This window comes from Alosa alosa, chromosome 9, assembly GCF_017589495.1.
Source record: "Alosa alosa isolate M-15738 ecotype Scorff River chromosome 9, AALO_Geno_1.1, whole genome shotgun sequence".
Classification (NCBI taxonomy): domain Eukaryota; kingdom Metazoa; phylum Chordata; class Actinopteri; order Clupeiformes; family Clupeidae; genus Alosa; species Alosa alosa.
The window spans coordinates 9,228,961-9,250,227 of NC_063197.1; the positions used below are offsets into that span (position 1 = coordinate 9,228,961).

General features: G+C 40.8%; 1 protein-coding gene across 1 annotated transcript in view; it reads left to right on the forward strand.

The window, feature by feature from the left end:
• Positions 1–21,267, forward strand: part of LOC125300240 (desmoglein-2-like) — a 68,006-nt gene that overhangs the window by 9,045 nt on the left and 37,694 nt on the right. Inside the window, exons 6-14 of the mRNA XM_048251976.1 lie at positions 983–1,117; positions 1,518–1,703; positions 1,835–1,964; positions 2,142–2,484; positions 5,275–5,417; positions 7,874–8,095; positions 9,804–10,055; positions 16,471–16,601; positions 17,756–18,091. Of these exons, the coding sequence (XP_048107933.1) occupies positions 983–1,117; positions 1,518–1,703; positions 1,835–1,964; positions 2,142–2,484; positions 5,275–5,417; positions 7,874–8,095; positions 9,804–10,055; positions 16,471–16,601; positions 17,756–18,091 (1,878 nt within the window). The remainder of the gene's footprint in view (positions 1–982; positions 1,118–1,517; positions 1,704–1,834; positions 1,965–2,141; positions 2,485–5,274; positions 5,418–7,873; positions 8,096–9,803; positions 10,056–16,470; positions 16,602–17,755; positions 18,092–21,267) is intronic.

Consider the following 21,267-nt stretch of genomic DNA (forward strand, 5'->3'; position numbering starts at 1 on the left):
CCTTTACTTAGGATTCACTGTAAAACTATGCAGACCAATAGAGTACCGGTAATCAGAAAAATAGGCCAAAATAAATTTCCCATGACATGCATTATGGGAAGTCTAGACCAAATCTAGTGCTGAAAATCTTCAATTTCCCAAATACATTTTTATTTTCAGGGGCCATTTTTCACGATAGAATTTCACATAGGGGTGTCATTGGAAAGAGGAGAGGGTGTAGTTTCAGAATGTGGTGAAACATCCGTTGCAAAATGCATTATGGGATGTCTGTTGCTGTTCAAGTGCTGAAATTCTGCAATTTCCCAAATACATACTATAAACTCAAAGGGGCTAAATATGCCATTTTCCACAATAGAATTTCACAAGTGGGATGTCATTGGAAAGAGGAGAGAGTGTAGTTTCAGAATGTGGTGAAACATCTGTTGCAAAATGCATTATGGGATGTCTGTCGCTGTTCAAGTGCTGAAATTCTGCAATTTCACAAATACATACTATATTTTCAAAGGGCTAAAAAGGCAATTTTCCACGATAGAATTTCACAAGTGGGGTGTCATTGGAATGAGGAGAGAGTGTGGTTTTAGAATGTGTTGAAAAATCCGATGCAAAATGACATGTAGGCCGTAGGGAATACATTTACTGTAGAAAAACTTCAAAATCTGCTACCAACTACATAACCCCCAGTGCAAAATGAACAAAATTATTTCATAGAAAACATAACACAACATGTATCAAAAAATCCAGCACAGAAACTAAAGAAAAAATACATAATCTGCTACCAACTCCATAACCAGTCCCCCCCACACACACACACACACTGCAATATGTACAAAATGATTTAATGACTCAAAACAGAGTCTTCAGTCAAGACAACTCTTGTGTAGTTGATTAAAACTCTTGTGTAGTTGATCAAGACAACTCTTGTGTAGTTTATCTAAAAAAAAACATGCTAAAAACATTGTGTTACCAACATTCTCTTCACTAGACCCAGGATTTCTATGAACTGATTGTCCAAGGAGTGGATTTGGATGGGGCTACAAATGGAATTACTGCAGTTGGAACAGTGAAGATTACTGTACAAGATATCAACGACAACGTCCCTACTCTCGAGAAGGAGGAGGTGTGGTAAAATTAGACAAAGTTACCCTTTGGCCTGTAATAGAGATAGCTACCGTATATAGAAACTTAAGTGGGAACTCGCATATCTCTGACACTATTTAATTGGGTGCGGGGGTATTAGAACATATAATATGTGTATAAAACAAACAGACTGTCACTGTTGGCAAAATCATCAACTTTTAACAGTTGGTTTATGACTGCTATGATATTTCAAACGAACTTTCAGTCAAATCTTATACAGGTGGGAGATTTATGAGCTGATATTTTTTTACGTTTATGGCGGTACCCCACAGGTGTTCAGAATTTAGGCATAGATAGCTACAACATGTCCTGATCAACACTTCATATTATTACTCTGTGGACAAATGCTTAAAGACATGCAATATTGCCCCTCTCTCCAGTACGCTGGCAATGTGGACGAAGGAGCTGTGGACGTGGTGGTGATGAGAATCAAAGCTCTCGATGTGGATTTAAAGGACAGTGATAACTGGCTGGTTGTTTTTAATATTGTTTCTGGGAATGAAGAAGATCTCTTCACAATCCACACAGATCCCAAGACCAATGAAGGTCTCCTGAAGCTGATTAAGGTAGGTTTACAGTGGTTCTCTACACATCTGTTTTAGTTGACTTCAGTAGGCTACCTGCATGTTTATAATTATCAGATCTTTTTCACCTTATTCCCACATTCTCAATATGTCACGTTTGACTTTGTGTTAAGCATGTGGACTATGAGAAGACCAAAAAGCTGAACCTTCAGTTGGAGATGGAGAATGTCGCTCCATTTGTCAATGGCACAGCCTTGGCTCTTAGATTGGAGTGGCCAGATCAGGACTTAGATGCAAAGCCTGGTCTTGGTGGTGGTGGTGGCGGAGGAGGTGGAGGGGGTGGTGGAGGAGGTGGAGGGGGTGGTGGGGGCGGAGGTGGAGGGGGTGGTGGGGGCGGAGGTGGTGGCGGAGGTGGAGGGGGGGGTAGCGGAGGAGGGGGAGGTGGTGGTGGAGGTGGCGGCGGTGGTGGAAATCCAAAAGTTGATGTCTCCCCTGATACTGGTAAACCTGTTAAGCCAGGTACCAAACCAGGAGGGCAGCCAGGTACCAAACCTGGAGGGCAGCCAGGTACCAAACCTGGAGGGAAGCCAGGTACCAAACCTGGAGGGAAACCAGGGCCCAAGCCATCCAAACCAGGGAAAAAGCCTGGTAAAAGTTATCCTATTTCAATTGCGGTCAACAACATGCCTGATGGACCTAGTTTTGAACCGGAGGTAAAACACGTGCCACTGTCAGAAAACCCAGAAGAGATTGAACTTCACTCAGTCATGGCTGTGTACCCAGCTGTGGATGGTGATACTGGAGAAGACCTAGATGATGTTAAGTAAGTGTCAAGTCAAGTCAAGTCAATTTATTTGTATAGCAAATTTAACAGCATTGCGCCAAAGTGTTTTGCATAAAAAAAAAAAAATAATAGTAATAATAATAATAATAATAATAATAATAGGGCAATTCCATGGAAAATTATGTTTTTTGTAACATCCATAACGCCAATAAAATGTGATGGTATGGTATGATGTGAATGATTACATGAAATTTGAGCATTTGCTGTTTTTGGCTGAAGAATATACATGAGAAAAAATGTACAAAAAATAAATGTTATCATTCACATCATACAAATGCCAAGGCATTTCACTGGCGTTATGGATGTGACAAAAAGTCCATTTTCCGTGAAATTGCCCAATAGGTACCTTCTGAGCCTACGTCATTACGTTCACTGGAGGCAAAACAAACCATCACCTCAGCTGGGAAGCTAAACGGACAGTCATATTCGGGAGGCTAAAGGTTATCATGGTCTCATCTTGCTGTGCTGTCGGGTGCCAGAACCGAAAAAGTCATTGGTTAAATTTGAAATGAGTAGGCCTAGGCTACAGTTTCCAGGGAGAACGTAGTTGTTCGTGTGACTCACGATAACCCAAGCCTTGTATCGGAACCTCACATATTAGCCTACCAATCGTCCTGTATTTCCAACCTCTTTACATGTAGCCTATGTCACTTATTCATAAAGAAAAAAAACGCAAGCGCCCACACCATAAGTGTATCTAAATAAGCTATGTAGCCTACCAAAGATTTACTGTGACTCGAAGAGCTAAACCAAATCCTTGATTACTAGCTACTAGGCTACTGTGTAAGGCCCAGCACTAACTCCGAGCGTGGTAAACAAAATTGGATATTTCAGGCAGTAAAAGCCCCGGTAAGAAACAAACTAGATTTTGTTCAAATCTAGACACCTATGGCTACTGAAAAATGTGAGGTTCATTTATCAAATGTTATTTTGAAGTATTAAAAAACGTTGTTTTAGAATTTTCAAACGAAATGGTTGGTAATTACCACGTTTGCAATACATCTTTGCCTTGTGACATGGGCGGGCGCTGGCTGACACGGGACGAATGAAACAATCCAGTTTTCTCCGAGTGTAATGATGATAGACCGACGTCCTTCGGTCAAAACATAGAGCATGTTAACCTCCCTCTATCAGCCAAATATCTTCCTGCTATGTCATTTTATCACAGAGTTACTGGCGATAAACGAGTTTTGATGCGCAAAAGTACACTTTTTCGATTATCAATGAGTGTTTTTCATTTAAAGGTTTGACTTAATGCTTATTCAGTAGACCATTTAGTGTTCTCCACAATCCCAGACTTTCGTATCGCATGCTTGTTTACATGGAAAGCAAAACAAGCTATAGTGACATATGTCTGTGTTGGGACGATTGAAACACGTGTTTCAATCGTCCCGACCAGGCTGTAACTCCATGTATTTTAATTAAATGCACAAATAGCTGTGTTTAAACAATTATTTATGGAGGTAATACATAGGAAAACAGTTTTAGGAAGATGAAAATACGTTTGGGCCCACCAGGTAGGGGGTTGAGTTTTCCCATGTTATCCTATGGAGACTGACGGCCGGTGGGTCATTAAGCCTACTTATTTGGATGTGCATTGGCCTAACCCACGTAAAAACCTAGTGAAACGACATTTTCAACAATATAAACATTATATAAATGGGAAAGCTTACCGTTCTAGCTATAAACATGGCAGAATCATCCACAGGGCATGATATTTCAAAAAACGCTTCATACACGCTTCATGATGATGGCATTGTTAACAGACATGCACAAAGACGTATAGCTCTGCAACAATCTATCTAAAATAAAACCTTTTGGGAGGAACATTCATGATATGTAGTAAAATATATATGGCTTAAACTGTATGTTTCATTCGTCCCCTTATGTTGTTTCAACTGTCCCGACCAGGAGGGACGAATGAAACATTACGCACGTCCCACTTTTGTTGTAATAATTCGTGAACGGTTTTTGTTCAAAGCTGAAAATGCATCTGTATTTGACAGAGTACATATGTAGGTTACTAGTGACCAAATATTAGCTTTCAGTGTGGTACGATCACTTTGTAAATTATGTTTAATTAAAAAGTGTTTCAACTGCCCCGGCTCTCCCCTACTATTCAAATAGCCGCCTCACTATCCAAACGATTGTTTCTGCCTCCAGTGACGTCACGCCCACCCGAATGTTTATGTTTTCACCACCGTTGCGAAGGGGTCTATAGGTAGTAATAACAATAATTATAATAAATAAAATGAATAATAATGATAATAATAAAATATGAATAGGCTAAGTAAGGAAAATAACAAACTTAAAAACTCAAAGATAACAACAGATGGCCCTTGTAATAATATTAATGAACATAAAAAAAAATATATAGTAATAATTTGGGGGAGAGGTGAAGGGGTCAGGAAGTGTTAAAAGCTAGGGAGAAGAGGTAGATCTTTAGGTTGGATTTAAAGCTACTGATAGTGTGGCAGGATTTGACATCATCAGGAAGGCTATTCCAGAGCTAGGCAGCATAGACAGAGAAAGCTCTATCACCTTTAGATTGAAGGAAAGCAAAAGGAACACAAATAAGACACTGGGAAGATAATAGAAGAAGTCTAGGAGGACAGTAGGGATTTAAAAGATCACAGAGATATTGGGGTGCTAAGCCATTTAAAGCTTTGTAGACAAAAGGCATAATTTTCAAATTAATTCTATGTTTCACAGTGTCACTTTCTTAACTGTACAGTGTTCTTTTTCTCTGTTAATTGACTAAATGTGTAGGTATGCTGAAGGATTTGACCCTGATAACTGGTTGACTATTGATGAAGACACTGCAGAGATCAGACTGAACAAGATGCCAGATCGAGAATCTCCATTCCTAAAGAATGGCACATACTATGCTGAGGTCCTCTGTCTAGTCCAAGGTGACTTCCTTTTGGGTCATTCCATGTGAAAACAGCCAATACCGGGGTATCATGTACATGGTACCTCTCAGATTTAGCTGAAAAGCTGTGAAAATATGCCTTATGTTACCAAACTAGGGAATCTGAAGTTTCAGGTCAATATCTCAAACGGTTTGCCCGTGGCGTCCGTTTGAATTTCGGGTGCCACGGCCCTAATTGACACATTGGAATTTCACATTTCATCTTTTGGCATTTTTGGAAGCCCATAACGTGTTCTAATAGTGGTAGAAGGCTGGAAACTGGTGTGGTAGTTCATTGTAGCCTATACTACACAATTCTGGAGGCAGAATCAACATTCCTTACTGTTTGGGTGAGAGGTGGGTCACCAAAGTCTTAAAAAATGTTAACAGCATGTGTGATTTTTCACTTTTTGGGTGGCCCTAGCACCACAATTAATGATCATATTTATTCTAAACAGGATTATTTATTATATGTGGGAGCCTTGCTCTTGCCAAAATTAATTTGAAGGGTATGGTACCACTGGTGTGGGTTTCATGGGGGTCCAAAAACCCTCTCTGGCAGATGTGACTCTTTTGGAACTCCATATTTGGACCCCCAAATGACCATGGTTTATAGGGATTTATACCAGATAAAGATACATATTTGTTCTTTCTTTTAATGAAATAAAACCTTTGACTGTTAGCATGTTTCCATCCAACTTCCTAATGCGCATTTAATCTATTCGAATAAGAAATCCCGGATGGAAACATTTGAAATGCGCATGAAAAATCCTAATGAGCATCTATATTTGATTCGCTAGAGGGGGGTGGATTAACTATCGATGCGCATAAGGTATAATGCGAATAAAGTTGATGGAAACGGTTTATTCGCATTGTGTGACGTAACCTTCAGAGAATCTCAGCAATCTCTGGAGCTTCCCTAACATTAGGCAACTTGATGTGCTCTCTTTCTTGTTTCCGTAGAATAAAACAAACTGAATACACACATCGGTGCACAGTTGTTTTGCTAACGCTAAAATTGTTACCAACAACTCTGTATTCGGCACACGCCGCAAGTTTATACAACTAGTGCAGTGCCCGTTCAAACATGCCATTCCTGTAGAAAAACTGTAGCCCAATTAGCCTATTACACGCCCGCAGATTTATAGGATGATAGGGAAAAACATCATTCCAGCTAAGCATTCAATAATGAATACTGAATATCATAATATATTAGCCTATAATTAATGTGCAGTAAGCAGAATTTAGGCATGACTGCATGTGACATTTCTGATCAGAATGGCATAACAAATGTTTTGAGTTAAGGCTTGGCCTATAGCTTATTGAATAACTTTCCTGATAGTGAAGACAAGCCATTTTGTGATCGTTTGACATTTGCAACGAAAAAGCAGTGTTTGGTAGCATAAGTTGCTCTGTCTGCCACTTGTTGTTTAGCTATGTGGCATGTCTTCTGAAACGTTAAATTCGGGACCATTAGCCTATCGCTTGTTGGGACCTTGCAGTCGGAATTGTAGTTTGTTTATTCAAATTCTCACGTCCAATGTAGCCTGGGGTATTCAAAGCGTCAGTTTATTGCACATACTTTTAATGTAATTTTGAATTGCCACTACCTACCCGTGTTTGTTGGCATGTTGTTGCAAAACCGCGTAAATCATTTTATGCAAGCAAACATACAGGGAGTCTTTATTGTTGAGGTCAGACGTGATAATCAAACATCTTGCATTTTAACCGTGATTTAGTGCTGCCAAATCTCCGCTTATCCTCTCTCTGTGCAGTGCTGAGTGAGAGGGGTGGCTATGGTAGAGCGGAGAAAGCCAACGTGTGCTTCTTTTACCGATATATATATAACGATGTTTTGCTTTTCTTATCCAAACAATGTCAAACTATGCACTGCACTTACTCATGCCAGTAGCAAGACACCTGCCAAGTTTGAAATCGAACGGACGAACAACAGACAGACAGACAGACGTTCCTGCAATTTATGGATAGATGTGATGGCTTGTTTGTTGGGATAGGCGTCCGACCACGAGTACTCGGGCAACAGCCGGGTCTATCATTCGGCATAATTCTTCAAACAATGACTTGCTGAATCTAAAGATCTCCACCCACAGTTGGTCAGTGGCAGAGCTGTAATCGGCCCTTAAAAGTTAGGCCCGACAAGACCCGAGCCCCACAGAAATCAGCCCGAGCCCGAACCCGTTTACTGCCCGACATTCAAATGTCTGCACGCACGTAAAATTCCATTTTAAAAGCCCATTTCACAAGATGTTGCCACTGTGTAAACTAACTCACTCTGGAACAGTGCAGTCCACAGGAAAGACAGAAACAGGAATAGGTTTTACCTTGCCAATTAAGGTAATATTAACATCAACAAGGCCATCACCTGGACACTGTGAAATGGGCTTATTGAGTTTGTCAACTGTCAATTTCATGACTAACTGTTAATGTTTCACACAGATGGATCAGGAAGAACAGCCACTGGAACCATTGCCATTAATGTACAGGATTCAAATGACAACTGCCCGAAACTGACGAGCACATACCAGAATATCTGCACAGATTCTAAAGTTGTGTACATGTCTGCCATTGATGAAGATTTCAGCCCCAATGGAGAACCATTTCACTTCTCCATCATTTCAGAGCAGACCACAGGACCATGGGAGACGGAGAAGCTCAATGGTGAGGGGCATTTCAAATCCTTTAGGAGCCTACATCTTGATAAAGCATATCTGTGGTGTTGACACTTTTCCTGCGAAAGCAAATTATGTCATGAGAAATCATAGCAGGTCAGGCAGAGGTTTTAGAGGCTACCAGAGGTGGGACAAAGTCAATGTTGGCCAGGCAATGAGTCTTAATTTCTAATAATAAAGTACTGAGTAAAGTACCAAGACAAGCCCACACCTCTTGACGTTGCTTTTGACTCAATATGCCTTTGGCAAATAGGTCCCACTTAATGAGCAGAGTTCAAGGTTTCTTACCACTACAACTTGTGTAAGTGGTATTTGGGAGGAGGAACCGTCGCTATCAGAGGTCCGCCGTGAGTTCTGCGAATTGGATTTCCAGCGTCTAGCCTAGGACTTCAGGGGCCTGTACTACGAAGCGGGGTTACTGGCTTATCTGGGTAACTTCGAGAGTAACTTGATCACGTGTGGCGTAACATCGCGATTAACCCGTACTACGAAAGGTGGATAGGTTTTAACCGAGGTATGCTGCCATGCCAATTTACGCTGCATCTCAAACCTGCTCCGACCAGGTTATGTTCTTGGTTAACCCGAGGTTTCCGTTAACCACACCCTTTATAAGTACCACCCCTCCACTAACAATTTCTCCCGAGACATGTCGGCGTACCTGGATGATCCATACGACATTGGAGCACAAATCGTGAGGGACTCTCTTCGCAGGGCGAGGGGTTTTAGAGACCGCCAGAAAATATATATAGCCTACCCGGACGATATTCTCTATGAAGATATAGATTGTCAGGGGAATTGTCGAGGGAATTCGTTATCTTTGTCAGATGATCTAGGAAAAGGTCTCATAGCAATGCCCGTACGTGGACATTCATGTATTCCATCGGTGATGCAAGAATACTGTATGTCCAAAAATAAATCGGACATAGGCCTACAGTAGGCTGAACATCTGAGCAAGAATAGCCTAAAATAAATCGGACATAGCCTACAGTAGGCCTAATAAATAAAAATCACCATTTTAACAAACTTGTTGAATTGAATATCATATTACTGTACCCTGCACATAAAGGCTACACATTTCCACAGCACCAGAATCCGACCGAATGCCTCCCTCAACCCCCTCCATAATCGGCCTTCCACTATTATTTGCGATGGCCAACTCCTCTGCTACTGTAAAACACTCTGGTGCCTTTCTTCCTACAGCAGTGTTCAAAGACACTTTTTTCTTGTTAGCTGTAAAACAGAGGCCAAGTGAAGGCTATAAGCTAGGCCTACATGTTTTCATAATTAAGAAATATTAATGCAAGCTATAACTATATAAACCTACTATTCTGAATAATGTTTTTGTGTTTCATTTTCACCTGCTGCCATGTGCGTTTGCCAATGGTGTTGCATCTGAAATGTTCACAGGATTAGGCATACACTAAATCAGTCAATGGGGGCTACTTAAACATTCAATTATCCTTATTACTGTAATCTATATGCCCACTTCTGAATTGGGTTGCATCTGTAAGCCTTTCTATGAACTCAAAATAGGCTATTTAATTATTTCAACTCATTTCAGACATTCCGCAAGCTACTAATCCTCCGTAAGACATATTTGAAGAACATGTGGGAATAAAACTTTACTTTTAGGCATTTAAAATGTGATAAAATGGCCAACCTGTAGACATGTCTGTGTATTTCCTGGCATTTGGCAGGCACAGCAGTGGCCCTGCATTCGGTGGAGCCCTTGTGGCCAGGAGTCTACACAATCACAGTGGAGGTAACCGATGCTCAGGGTCTGTCCTGCCCAGACAAGCAGACGCTGGAGCTGGAGGTCTGTACTTGCACAGATGGATATGGCTGCAGTCTCAGAGGATATGTGGGTGCAGATGGTTCCTCCCTCAGTTCTGTCAGTTTTGGAGCCCCACTTTTTGGCGTTCTGTTGGCAGGACTGTCCGTCGTATTGGGTGAGTCAACACAGAGACACAGAGATACATGTTAAAGGAACACGCCAACATTTTGGGAAATTAGCTTATTCGCCGTCTACCCCAGAGTTACTGTAGATGATGATACAGTGCATACAGAAAGTATTCACACCGCTTCACTTTTTCCACATTTTGTTATTTTTTTACAGCCTTATTCCAAAAGGGATTCAATTAATTTCTTTCTTCAATTTTTTTTAAAATGTTTGCAAATTTATTAGAAATAAAAAACGAAAATATAATATGTACTGCATACCAAAGTATTCACAGCCTTTGCTCAATAATTTGTGGCACCTTTGGCAGTGCAATTTCAGCCTCAAGTCTTTTGGAATATGAAGCCATAAGCCTGGCACACCTATCTTTGGCCAGTTTCGCCCATTCCTCTTTGCAGAACCTCTCGAACTCCATCAGGTTGGATGGGGAGCGTCAGTGCACTGCCATTTTCAGATCCCTCCAGAGATGTTCAATTGGATTCAAGTCTGGGTTCTGGCTGGGCCACTCTAGGACATTCACAGAGTTGGCCTGAAGCCACTCCTTCGATATCTTGGCTGTGTGCTTAGGGTCGTTGTCCTGTTGAAAGATGAACCGTCACCCCAGTCTGATGTCAAGAGTGCTGTGGAGCAGGTTTTCTTCCAGGATGTCTCTGTACCTTGCTGCATTCATCTTTCCCTCAATCCTGACTTGTCTCCCAGTTCCTGCCGCTGAAAAACATTTCCACAGCTTGATGCTGCCACCACCATGCCTCACTGTAGGGATGGTATTGGCCAGGTGATGAATGGTGCCTGGTGTCCTCCAAACCTAACACTTGGCATTGTCGCCAAAGAGTTCGATCTCTGTCTCATCAGACCAGAGAATTTTGTATCTCATGGTCTGAGAGTCTTTCAGGTGCCTTTTGGCCATCTCCAGGCAGGCTGCCATGTGCCTTTAACTAAGGAGTGGCTTCCATCTTGTAACTCTACCATAGAGGCCTGATTGGTGGAGTGCTGCAGCGATGGTCGTCCTTCTGGAAGCTTAACTAAAGCCCTTCTCCTCCGATCACTCAGTTTAGAGGGACGGCTAGGTCTTGGAAGAGTCCTGGTGGTACCAAACTTCTTCCATTTACGGATGATGGAAGCCACTGTGCTCATTGGGACCTTTAAAGCAGCAGACATTTTTCTGTACTCTTCCCCAGATCTGTTCCTCGAGACAATACACTGTCTGACATACACTGTGGGACCTCAACTGAATTTACCACAGGTGGACTCCAATTAAACTGTAGAAACATCTCACGGGTGATCAGTGGAAACAGAATGCACTGGAGCTCAATTTTGTAGATTCATTTGCTTGATCACAAAGGCTGTGAATACTTATGTACAAGTGATTTCTTTGTTTTTTTATTTTTAATAAATTTGCAAAAATCTCAAACAAACTTTTTTTAAAGTTGTCACTATGGGGTATTATGTGTACAATTTTGAGGGGAAAAATAATTTAATCCTTTAGGCTGTCTCATGCTGTGACCATAGGCTGTAACATGCTGTGAACATAGACTGTGAAAACTTTCCGTATACACTGTACGTACCCTTCTCGTCTGTGCATGCAGTAACTCTGTAAAGTCTGACGCACCACGCAGCTCCCAAAAGTTACAGGTGGGTAAACTATGAATTCTGTGATCATGGTAAGGTAGACTGCCCCGTATCAGACTTTTTTTTTTTTTTAAGCATTGAGAACATGTTTGATGATGGTGGAGGTTATTTTCCAATGTTTCTAACAATACCAGTGGTATTAAATGGTTCCTAGATTGTTTATGAGTGTACATATTGTGGATGTGGATAATACATTGTGAATTTTGAATGTTGTTGAAAAGTTGCAACTGGTGAATAAACTCTTTTGAGAGACGGATAAACTGTAATAAGAGGTGGATAAACTATATTTCTGAAATTTCAGAGGTGAAAAAACTGTGTTTACTTGCATAGATAGATAAATAGATAGTTTATTGATCCCCAGGGGAAATTCAAGAAACTCTTTAGCCTCCACTACAGCCCTGTGTACAAATACTTATGTAAAATGAGACACAGCAATTTTCTAAGTCAAGTCAAGTCAAGTCAAGTCAAGTTTATTTATATAGCACATTTCATACACAGAGGTCATTCAATGTGCTTTACATAAACAAAACCAAACAATAATAACAAATAAAAGCATAGAAGGGCAATATAGTCAAAGAATAGTTAAAAGGTAAAGATCATAATAAAAAGAAAACATAAAACACAAGGTAAAATCATTTAAAAATAAAGAATAATTAGTAAGCAAAAACAAAGGCAAAAGTAGTAAAAAAGTAATAAAAGACAAAGTAGAATAATTATCAAGGCAGATTCAGAATTTGTAACTCGGCACAGTTAGCAGAAAGCATCTGAGAACAGTTTGGTCTTAAGTCTAGATTTAAAACTGGCTACAGTTGGGGCCTTTTTAATGTCATCCGAAAGTTGGTTCCACAGCTGAGCCGCATAGCAGCTAAAAGCTGCTTCACCATGTTTAGTTCTAACTGTAGGTTTTACTAGCAGGTTTTTCACCTGGGACCTGAGAGGACGAGAAGGTGTGTACTGCTGAAGCATGTCTGACAAGTATTTAGGTCCTGCTCCATTTACTGATTTATAAACAAGCAATAGTGCTTTAAAGTCAATTCTGTGACTTACTGGAAGCCAGTGCAAGGACTTAAGAATTGGAGTAATGTGGTCAGTTCTTTTAGTTTTTGTTAGAGTCCTAGCTGCTGCATTTTGTATCACCTGAAGCTGTTTAATAGTCTTTTTAGGAAGGCCTGTGAACAGTCCATTGCAGTAATCAACCCTGCTGGAGATAAATGCATGAATGAGTTTTTCTAAGTCATGTTTTGACATCAGCCCTCTGAGTTTGGCAATATTTTTGAGGTGGTAAAAAGCTGATTTAGTTATCGCTTTCATGTGGCTGTTGAAATTTAGATCACTGTCAATTAATACACCAAGATTTTTAACAGTATCCTTTGCCTTCAACCCTTTTGTGTCAAGGAGAGTGGCAACCCTAAGTCTTTCCTCATTTTTACCAAATATAATTACTTCAGTTTTTTCTTTGTTCAGCTGAAGAAAATTTTGAGACATCCAGGTGTTGATTTGTTCTATACACTGACACATAGATTCAAGAGGACCATAGTCGTTTGGTGATAGAGCTAAGTAAATTTGTGTGTCATCTGCATAGCTATGATATGAAATCAAATTATTTTGAATGATTTGTCCAAGTGGGAGCATATAGAGGTTGAATAATAGTGGCCCCAAGATCGACCCCTGGGGAACACCACAGGTCAAGGACGTTGGTGTTGAGGTACAGTTTCCGATGGCAACAAAGAAGCTCCTTTCTTGTAGATATGATTTTAGTCAGCTGATAACTATGCCTGTAAATCCAACCCAGTGTTCTAGTCTGTGTAGTAAAATATTGTGATCAACAGTGTCAAATGCTGCACTAAGGTCCAGTAGCACTAGGACTGATGCTAAGCATATACATACTTGGAATTCTCATTCAGCTGAAGCACTGGATTTGCAAAAGTAACAATGGGGCTTTTCAGGTGCTGCGCGCAAATCACTCCACCCAAGTAGCAGTCCTTTAGCACAAACCCATAAAGATATCGGTAGATGTCGCCTTGCGTGCTAAAGCCTATGAGGCAGAATATGTCAACGCAGCCACCATATTTGAACAGGGGACACTTACCCTCAAAAGAATAGAGTGTACTGACAAGCTGCAGGAGTTTTGGCCTATAAAGCTATTCATAGAAGTAGCCTACTTCCGTCAGATGAAAGATGGTGGCTGCAGATGCATGTTGAGAAGCCAAAGGCGACATCTAGTTAATATATCTATGACAAACCCACACAAAGTTAGAGCTCTAGCTATGCACAGTGGGGCTAACTCTCCCATTTGTTCGTAAATCACGCATAAGCCCTTTTTATGCGCTTCAGTTACGCACTTTTTTTAGGTACGCACATTCTCCCATTCCTGCATCTGTCACACCCACAGAGCATAAGTTCGAAATCAAGGCGGCCTTATGAAAGAGGTGTGATTTATTTAAAATAGAATCAGACTGATCCACCACCTTGTTAATTTAGGTAAATATGAAAATGTGGAACGTGGACTTTCTAATTCACCTTCTGAATGTCATTTAAATCCAGAAAGAACACAAACCAGTCTTTGATTTTGAAAACGTAAGCATGGTGAACTGAATAGCAAAAGGCCTTCAGCACAATGGTGTGTCAGCACATACTGTAGCCTAGCCCAGTGGTCTCCAACGCGGTGCCCGGAACGGCTATGAGGCGCCCCCAGCGCACCTTCTAAAAAAAAACAATCAGTCAGATCACGCTCTAAAAACACGCTCCATTGTGAAGTTTTCAATATATATTTAAGTCTAGACTAGAACCATTTTAAGAATGTATGTAGCCATACATCTGTAACATTACATTTATATTGGTGATATCTTACAAATTGTAGCTGCGTTAAATTTTAGCCTTTGTCTCCAATCCGTTTCCCTATTCAATCTTTAAACAACAACGGAAGCGGAGCGAATACATGCTGCTCGCACGCATACACAGTAAAGGGGAAAAAACTTGCTTGTCTGGTGTAGCCAATGGAAGCATATCTTTGCAAATGTTCTGTGGCCATTCTATGTTCGTCAAATACGGTTCTTGCATGATTGTTCAAGGACTGAAAAACAATTGCTGTAGCTCACAGGCCTTTTCTCCTCCGTAGGCTACTGCCGTATAATAACGCTGAAAATGTTGTGGCATGCTTGACTGAGCAGGACTGTACATTACCTTTTTTGTCAGATCATGGAGAGATTTCAGGTGTGCAATAACTGTAAAAGGATACTTCATATGTTAGGGTGGTGTGGGTGATTTACTATTGAAATGTTAAAACCGAATTGTTCACTGAAATCAGAACTTAAACAACCCCTGAATTCATAATGGTGGTCACAATGGTCACATAGTAGGTCACATGGTAGTCACAATGGTTGCTGCTAACTGGAATCCATGCATTTCCACTGAATTATTTTTGGAATCTGATCCCTTATCATACCTGTTCATTCTTACTCGTCGCTCGACTTATCGTGACTAAATTCAAGATGGCTGCAAACGCTAAACTTCGTGAAGATACTGTCTGTATAAATCGTCTTGTAAATAAACTACCAGTGCTTTTCCAAAGTTCTCAATGTCTCGTTTTAAATGTCAGGGCCCTCGGAAGTCTACAAATGAAGTGTGGAGATACATTGAGCCTCGTAAATGGGTGTAAAACAGTGATTTATTTGCAAGGCTAGCCTGATGCCGAAGCACCACTATTGAAAAACCTGTTGGTAGCATCGGCTAACTAGCGCCAGATTTTGGAGTGCAGGGGACAAGCCGAGATGGGCTATGAGACATACGTTCACACTCGGTATCATGTTTCAATACACTTTAGGTCAATATCACACCGGAATTCTCCTTTAAGATGCTTTCGGGGAACTGGGCCCTGGTGACAGATCACAAACAAAGTTATTTTTTCTCTTTGTTTGTTTCGTTGGAAAATGCAATGTCAATGTCGGAATGTTAGGAAGACATGTAGCTTGTAGAAAATGGGTTCATAACTTACATCACTGAATGTAGAGAAATTCAGCAGATGAATCCAAGATAAAGTTTTTAAAATAGCGCACATGTTTTTAAGTCTTCTGTAATAAACACTGCGTTCGTTAACTAGGTTGTTGGTGTTTAGTTTTATGTGTAGAGACCTTAAGCAAGCTACTGACGAGGTTTGGTGTCATTTTGAACAATATTACTAGTTAAATAAATGCTATTTGGGAAGCGTTTAGCTTACTGCTCATAGCTACTCCACTGTTTGCGATTTGGGGCTAGCATATACCAGGCCAAGCTCTGTAGTGGTTGATCAACGAAAATGACTGTCTCCACGGCTTATTTGATGTTCTTTAATGCAGAAAAACACCCTTGTGTTAATTTTTCGCTGGAATTACACTTTATGTGAAGGGGAGAATTTGTGCAGGCTGAAAAGCGCTTAGTTACGCACTTTTTTTTTACTTAGGCACATGGGAGCTGCAGTTTGACAGTGAAGTTTCTCAGCCACCTCTAAACTCAAAATATCTCTGACACTCAAAACCTGATGGTTAGGCAAATCTTGAAATTACTACCGTAATTTCTCAACTATTAGCCGAGGTTTATACATTGATTTTGCTACATTTCTTCAGCTATGAGGTTAATGCATGGGGGCAGTTAATATGGTATTAATATGGTTTTGTTTTTAACTTGCATAAAACTGTCCTGCGGCGAATACCCTGAAAATTACGGTACTGTATTCAAACTAAATTTTAAATCTCTTTGTCCTCTCTGTTTCCGTGTGCTGTTGTGGTGTTGTGTGTGTTAAGTGGTCCCCCTACTGCTGCTGTTCTGCCAGTGTGGATCTGTAGCCGGCATGGCTGACCGTTTCATGGACTTGCCTTTTGATGTTCAAGAGTACCTGATGCCATATCACACTGAGGGCAAGGGTGAAGACAAGGTAATGCATCTATGTATCCCCAACAGTTAGGTCCAGTTGAACAATTTATTCATTTCTAATTGGACAAGCTGCATTCCCAGAGTGCTGATATCCTAGATTTCTTTACTTTATTTAGTTATCACTCCACGGTTAATACATTACACATGAATTGTCTGACATTTAATGTTCCATTTATCGAGAACGAGAGAGCAGGTTGCAATTTTATAATGTTCCATTAAACAGATCAAATGAGAATAAAAGGGTTAATGGAGTAGATTAACATAACATGAAGACAGCCGAATGTACTAATGAATGTGCACAAATAGCCTCTCACCCAACTTTGTTACAGTGACAATGTTCATTGTTTGGCACCGCCAGACACCAAAAATTCACACTAGTTACTGTATTTTTTTGAGGAGACCTACGGTATGGCCAAATCACAGCCGTGGGGATATCCTTTACCAACCCCACTCTCACTCATACCATATTGCTTACCATAATTTCCCAAGTATTAAAGGAACCATATGTAAGATTGTGGCCAAAACTGGTACTGCAATCACTTTCAAAATACTGAAGAGCGGTGTATCCCCTCCCCCTCCCCCTGACTCGAGGTTGCCAAACCTGATGGCGAAACACTACTGACTTCGTGATTAGTAGATAGGTGGAGGGTGGCGCATCAGGCCAAAACATGACATGACAAAACACAACATCAACATCAGTTGAGGGCTGCAACTTCACTTTTTAAATGACAATATCCTGGCCGCACTACTGTTGTCAGTGATATAAGTATTTGAAATGAACATGATTTCTTAATGTCTAGTGACATATCAGGGCCATTTTATGATTAATTGAAATATTTTTCTTACATATGGTTCCTTTAACTGAGGTTTACACATTGATTTTGCAAATTTCTTCAGCTATGGGGTAACTACACAAGGGTGGGCTATACATGGGAATACATTTATTTTCTTCATTCTTCTGTATGATTCTGATTCTGATATAAAATCTGATTGTGATTCAGTGGGCTGTTGGGCACTGTGGCTAATACACGGATGCAGTTTCTTTTTAATTTGCATAACACACTGTGGTGGTGCACAGGAAACTACTGTAAATATATTTTAAGAAGTCAAGAGTGCAATACAGTATATTTGTTTTGTTTGTCTCTTTGCTTTTAGGGGGTCCCTACCTACCTGCTGCCAGTTACTATGATAAAGGCAGCAGCACCTGTGGCCCTCAGTTCTGCAGTGGAGCAGCAAACCACTCAAATGTCCAGCAGCACCTACAGCCAGATGATGCAGATGAGCCAGTTTCAGCCAAGCCAACATGTGGAGATGGACATGAGGAGCATGGCGGAGTATGCAGCCATAGGCCAGGCTAACACGCTCAGTGCTCACCAGAGAGGCTCAACATACCGCGCCGTCACCCGGCAGGAGAGCAGGCAGGCAGGCTTGGCAGACCTCTATGAAGATATTGCTCTACCTGATGATTTTCTGATGGAGTACTTCGCCCAGGTGAGAGGCAGAGAATGGCAGTGCCAGGTGGTTGCCACAGTCCACAAGTGTACGAGGCCTAAGAACCAGAGGGGCTTAAGTGACATTTCAACAACTTTTAACAACATTTCACCAACTGGTTCAGTGTGTTCAGTCCTTTTCACTAATAACTCTTATTTCTCTTAGTTATTATTTCACTAATAACTCATTTTTTAAAATAATTCTGTCGTTTTGACAGTAAAAGAGCTGATCATATCACCTACGCCCCTCTGGTTCTCACCCCTCGTTATGTGTGTATGTAGTACTTCTGTAAGTAGGTAGTATGCAAGTTGCTGCACTAATACTGTATGTCCTGGTGGCACTGTGCCTTGATTATTCCCTTTTTGTAAGTGGCTTTGGATACCATCGTGATGCCACGCCCCCACATACCAGGCACTAATTCCTGCTGTAGGATAACAGGCTTAAACATAAAAAAAAACTTTCCATGGAAATGAAATTGAGCCTAGAACTGATGCATATGTAGCCTGGAAATATCCAGACTCACGTACGTACATTTCATTTGTACAGAGAGTCTGGCCACTTTCCATTGCCAAGCGTTAACCTTCTTCAAGGCGAGTACTCTGTTGAAGTTTAAAACTATTGGATCTGGGGGGGTGCTGTGGCGCAGCAGGCTGCAGCACCCGTACCATATACAGGTCCGAGTGCTCACGGGGACCCAGGTTCGAATCCGACCGGCGGTCATTTCCCAATCCCACCCCATTTCTCTCTCCCACTTGCTTCCTGTCACTCTCTACTGTCCTGTCCAAATAAAGGCAAAAAAAGCCCAAAAAATATACTTAAAAAAAAAAAAACTATTGGATCTGCTCAGAGCCACTCTGGATCTGCCATAACCAAGGCTCAAACTAGTGCACGACCTAAACATCATCGTTCTCAGCTACTCCTTTGTTCGCTGATTGGACCTGCAGATTTTTGCTGGAGAAAACCTGTGAAAATACCGCAGACCCAGGCGACGTACTGAAGGGAAATTAAAATTGAGCGGAAGCAAAGTCCTTTTAGGCAAGTCCCTCCACTCGGCGGTCATATTGCAACGCTTTTTGGAACAACGCTAAATGTATTCACATGTCAACGTTTTGCCAAGGAAGGGGTGTGATATGTGTAGACAACGGCCATATTGGCGTTACAAAGTAGCCCCATGCATTTCGATTGAGGATTTTTTGAGTGCTGTGTCTCCTCATTAGAAAGTCTCTGGCGGAAGTACGTAGGAGGGCGGAGTTAGGCTAAATGCATATATAGGGTAGCCTACTTTAAAGGCTGTCAGCCAAACAGTGCAAAAATAAAATACTTATTAGTCTATGTGAGACTACCCTCTTGTTCAAATAATTCCTGATGAACGTGAATGTGTGAATTGTTTTTTTACATGTCTCGCAGAATAGCCTACATTGAACGTAAAAGATGTAGCCTAATGTTTTAGCCTAGCAGAAAATAGTCCTAATGAATTATTATTGTTACGACTAGCAAATTCTATTTTTGCGAGGCTACAGCACTAAAGCGCCAAATGCGTCCTTCTCCACCGTGTTAAATTAAACAATTCATTTCATTATCATTCTATAGAAAATATTACAGATTCACGCCCCCCAGGTATTGATTCGAATGGCATTATAAATGTGGATGGGTCTGAAAATGTTTTCTGCAGGGTAACATACAATACTACTACCATAGATCAAGCTGCTTCATGCAATAGCATGACTTATAGTTCTATTCCAACATTGATTTCTACCCAACATATAGTAAAAAGCAGGGCTTGAAAATGAAAATATTTTTCAAACGTTCCGTTCCAAACGGTTTAGGTAGGCCTATGTTTAACGTTTTCATTCTTGCATGTGTTCCGCCACCAACATATCGGTCCTGAACCGGTTTGGAACGCAAAATACCGTTCATTCTTAAAGTTCCGGCAGTATGGATATTCCATATGGAGATCTTCAAAGGCTTGCGCTATAATTCCAACCCTGTTTATAAACGAACCTGTCTGTTGCTGACAAGGCCTATCTCAAATTTCCTATCTCAAAATTTTCAAATTTTTAACTCTTCTACATAGAATAGGCTATAATTGCGCAAACATTTCAAATCCCGACTTTAAAACGACAAGGCGTGGACAGGCAAAATAGGCTATTACGCATAGGCTACAAACAATTTCCAAATCAGTTTCAGTAGCCTACGCTACGAGCTGGCCTAAGATCCGAAGTGGCAGACGGATAGGTTACATTACAACAGCAAGACAAAATATACACATTTGGACCAAATGTCCATTTATTCGGGGTTTTTTTTTCAAACTGCAGAAATCAAATTATTAGGCTGTTCGCCTACAATGAAACGAGTAGAACACTTAGGATATGCTTTTGTGAAATTTTATAAAATATATAGAGAACGAAAAAAAAACGTTATTAACCAGTTTTGTGGATTTCAGAATAACGTTTCTGTTCCGGAACAGTTGAAGACCATTTTGTTTTTGTTTCCGTTTCCGTTTCCGCTCCTCGTAAAATTCCGTTCGTTTTCGGTTTTCGTTCCTTGAACCGGTTCGGAGCCCTGGTAAAAAGAAAAGATAAATTTAAAACTAGAAACCTAACAAATATTCTTTCCATACCTCAGCATATTCCTCAAAAGCCAGAGGCATTTTCAGCTAACATGGGCTTACTAAATATAGGTGCACTTACTACCAAAACCTTTGCAATCAATGATTTTATTAGTGAAAAAACATTGGATTTTCTGTTTCTTGTTGAAACCTGGCTGACTTCAGACAGCGAAGCTGTTCTTGTTGAAACCTGTCCCCCAAATTATAATTTCTTCCACTCAATTAGACAGGGCAAACGAGGTGGTGGAATTGCCTCCATTCTCTCAAACAAATATAGCTGCACTAGAGTCAACTTTGGCGAATTTGCTAACTTTTGAGTATATTGCCCTCACTCTGAAGGCTGACCCAGCTGTACTTCTATTAACCTTATACCGCCCTCCTAAACTATGGACTGGCTTTCTCGACCAGTTTTCTGAACTTATGTCGCTCATCATCACTAGCTATGATGGGATAATTGCAAATGGCGACTTTAATATTCATGTCAATAAGACAACTAATGCTAAAGCCAGTAAGTTCCTTAATGTTTTGGACAGTTTAGAGCTAAAGCAGCATGTTACAGGACCCACCC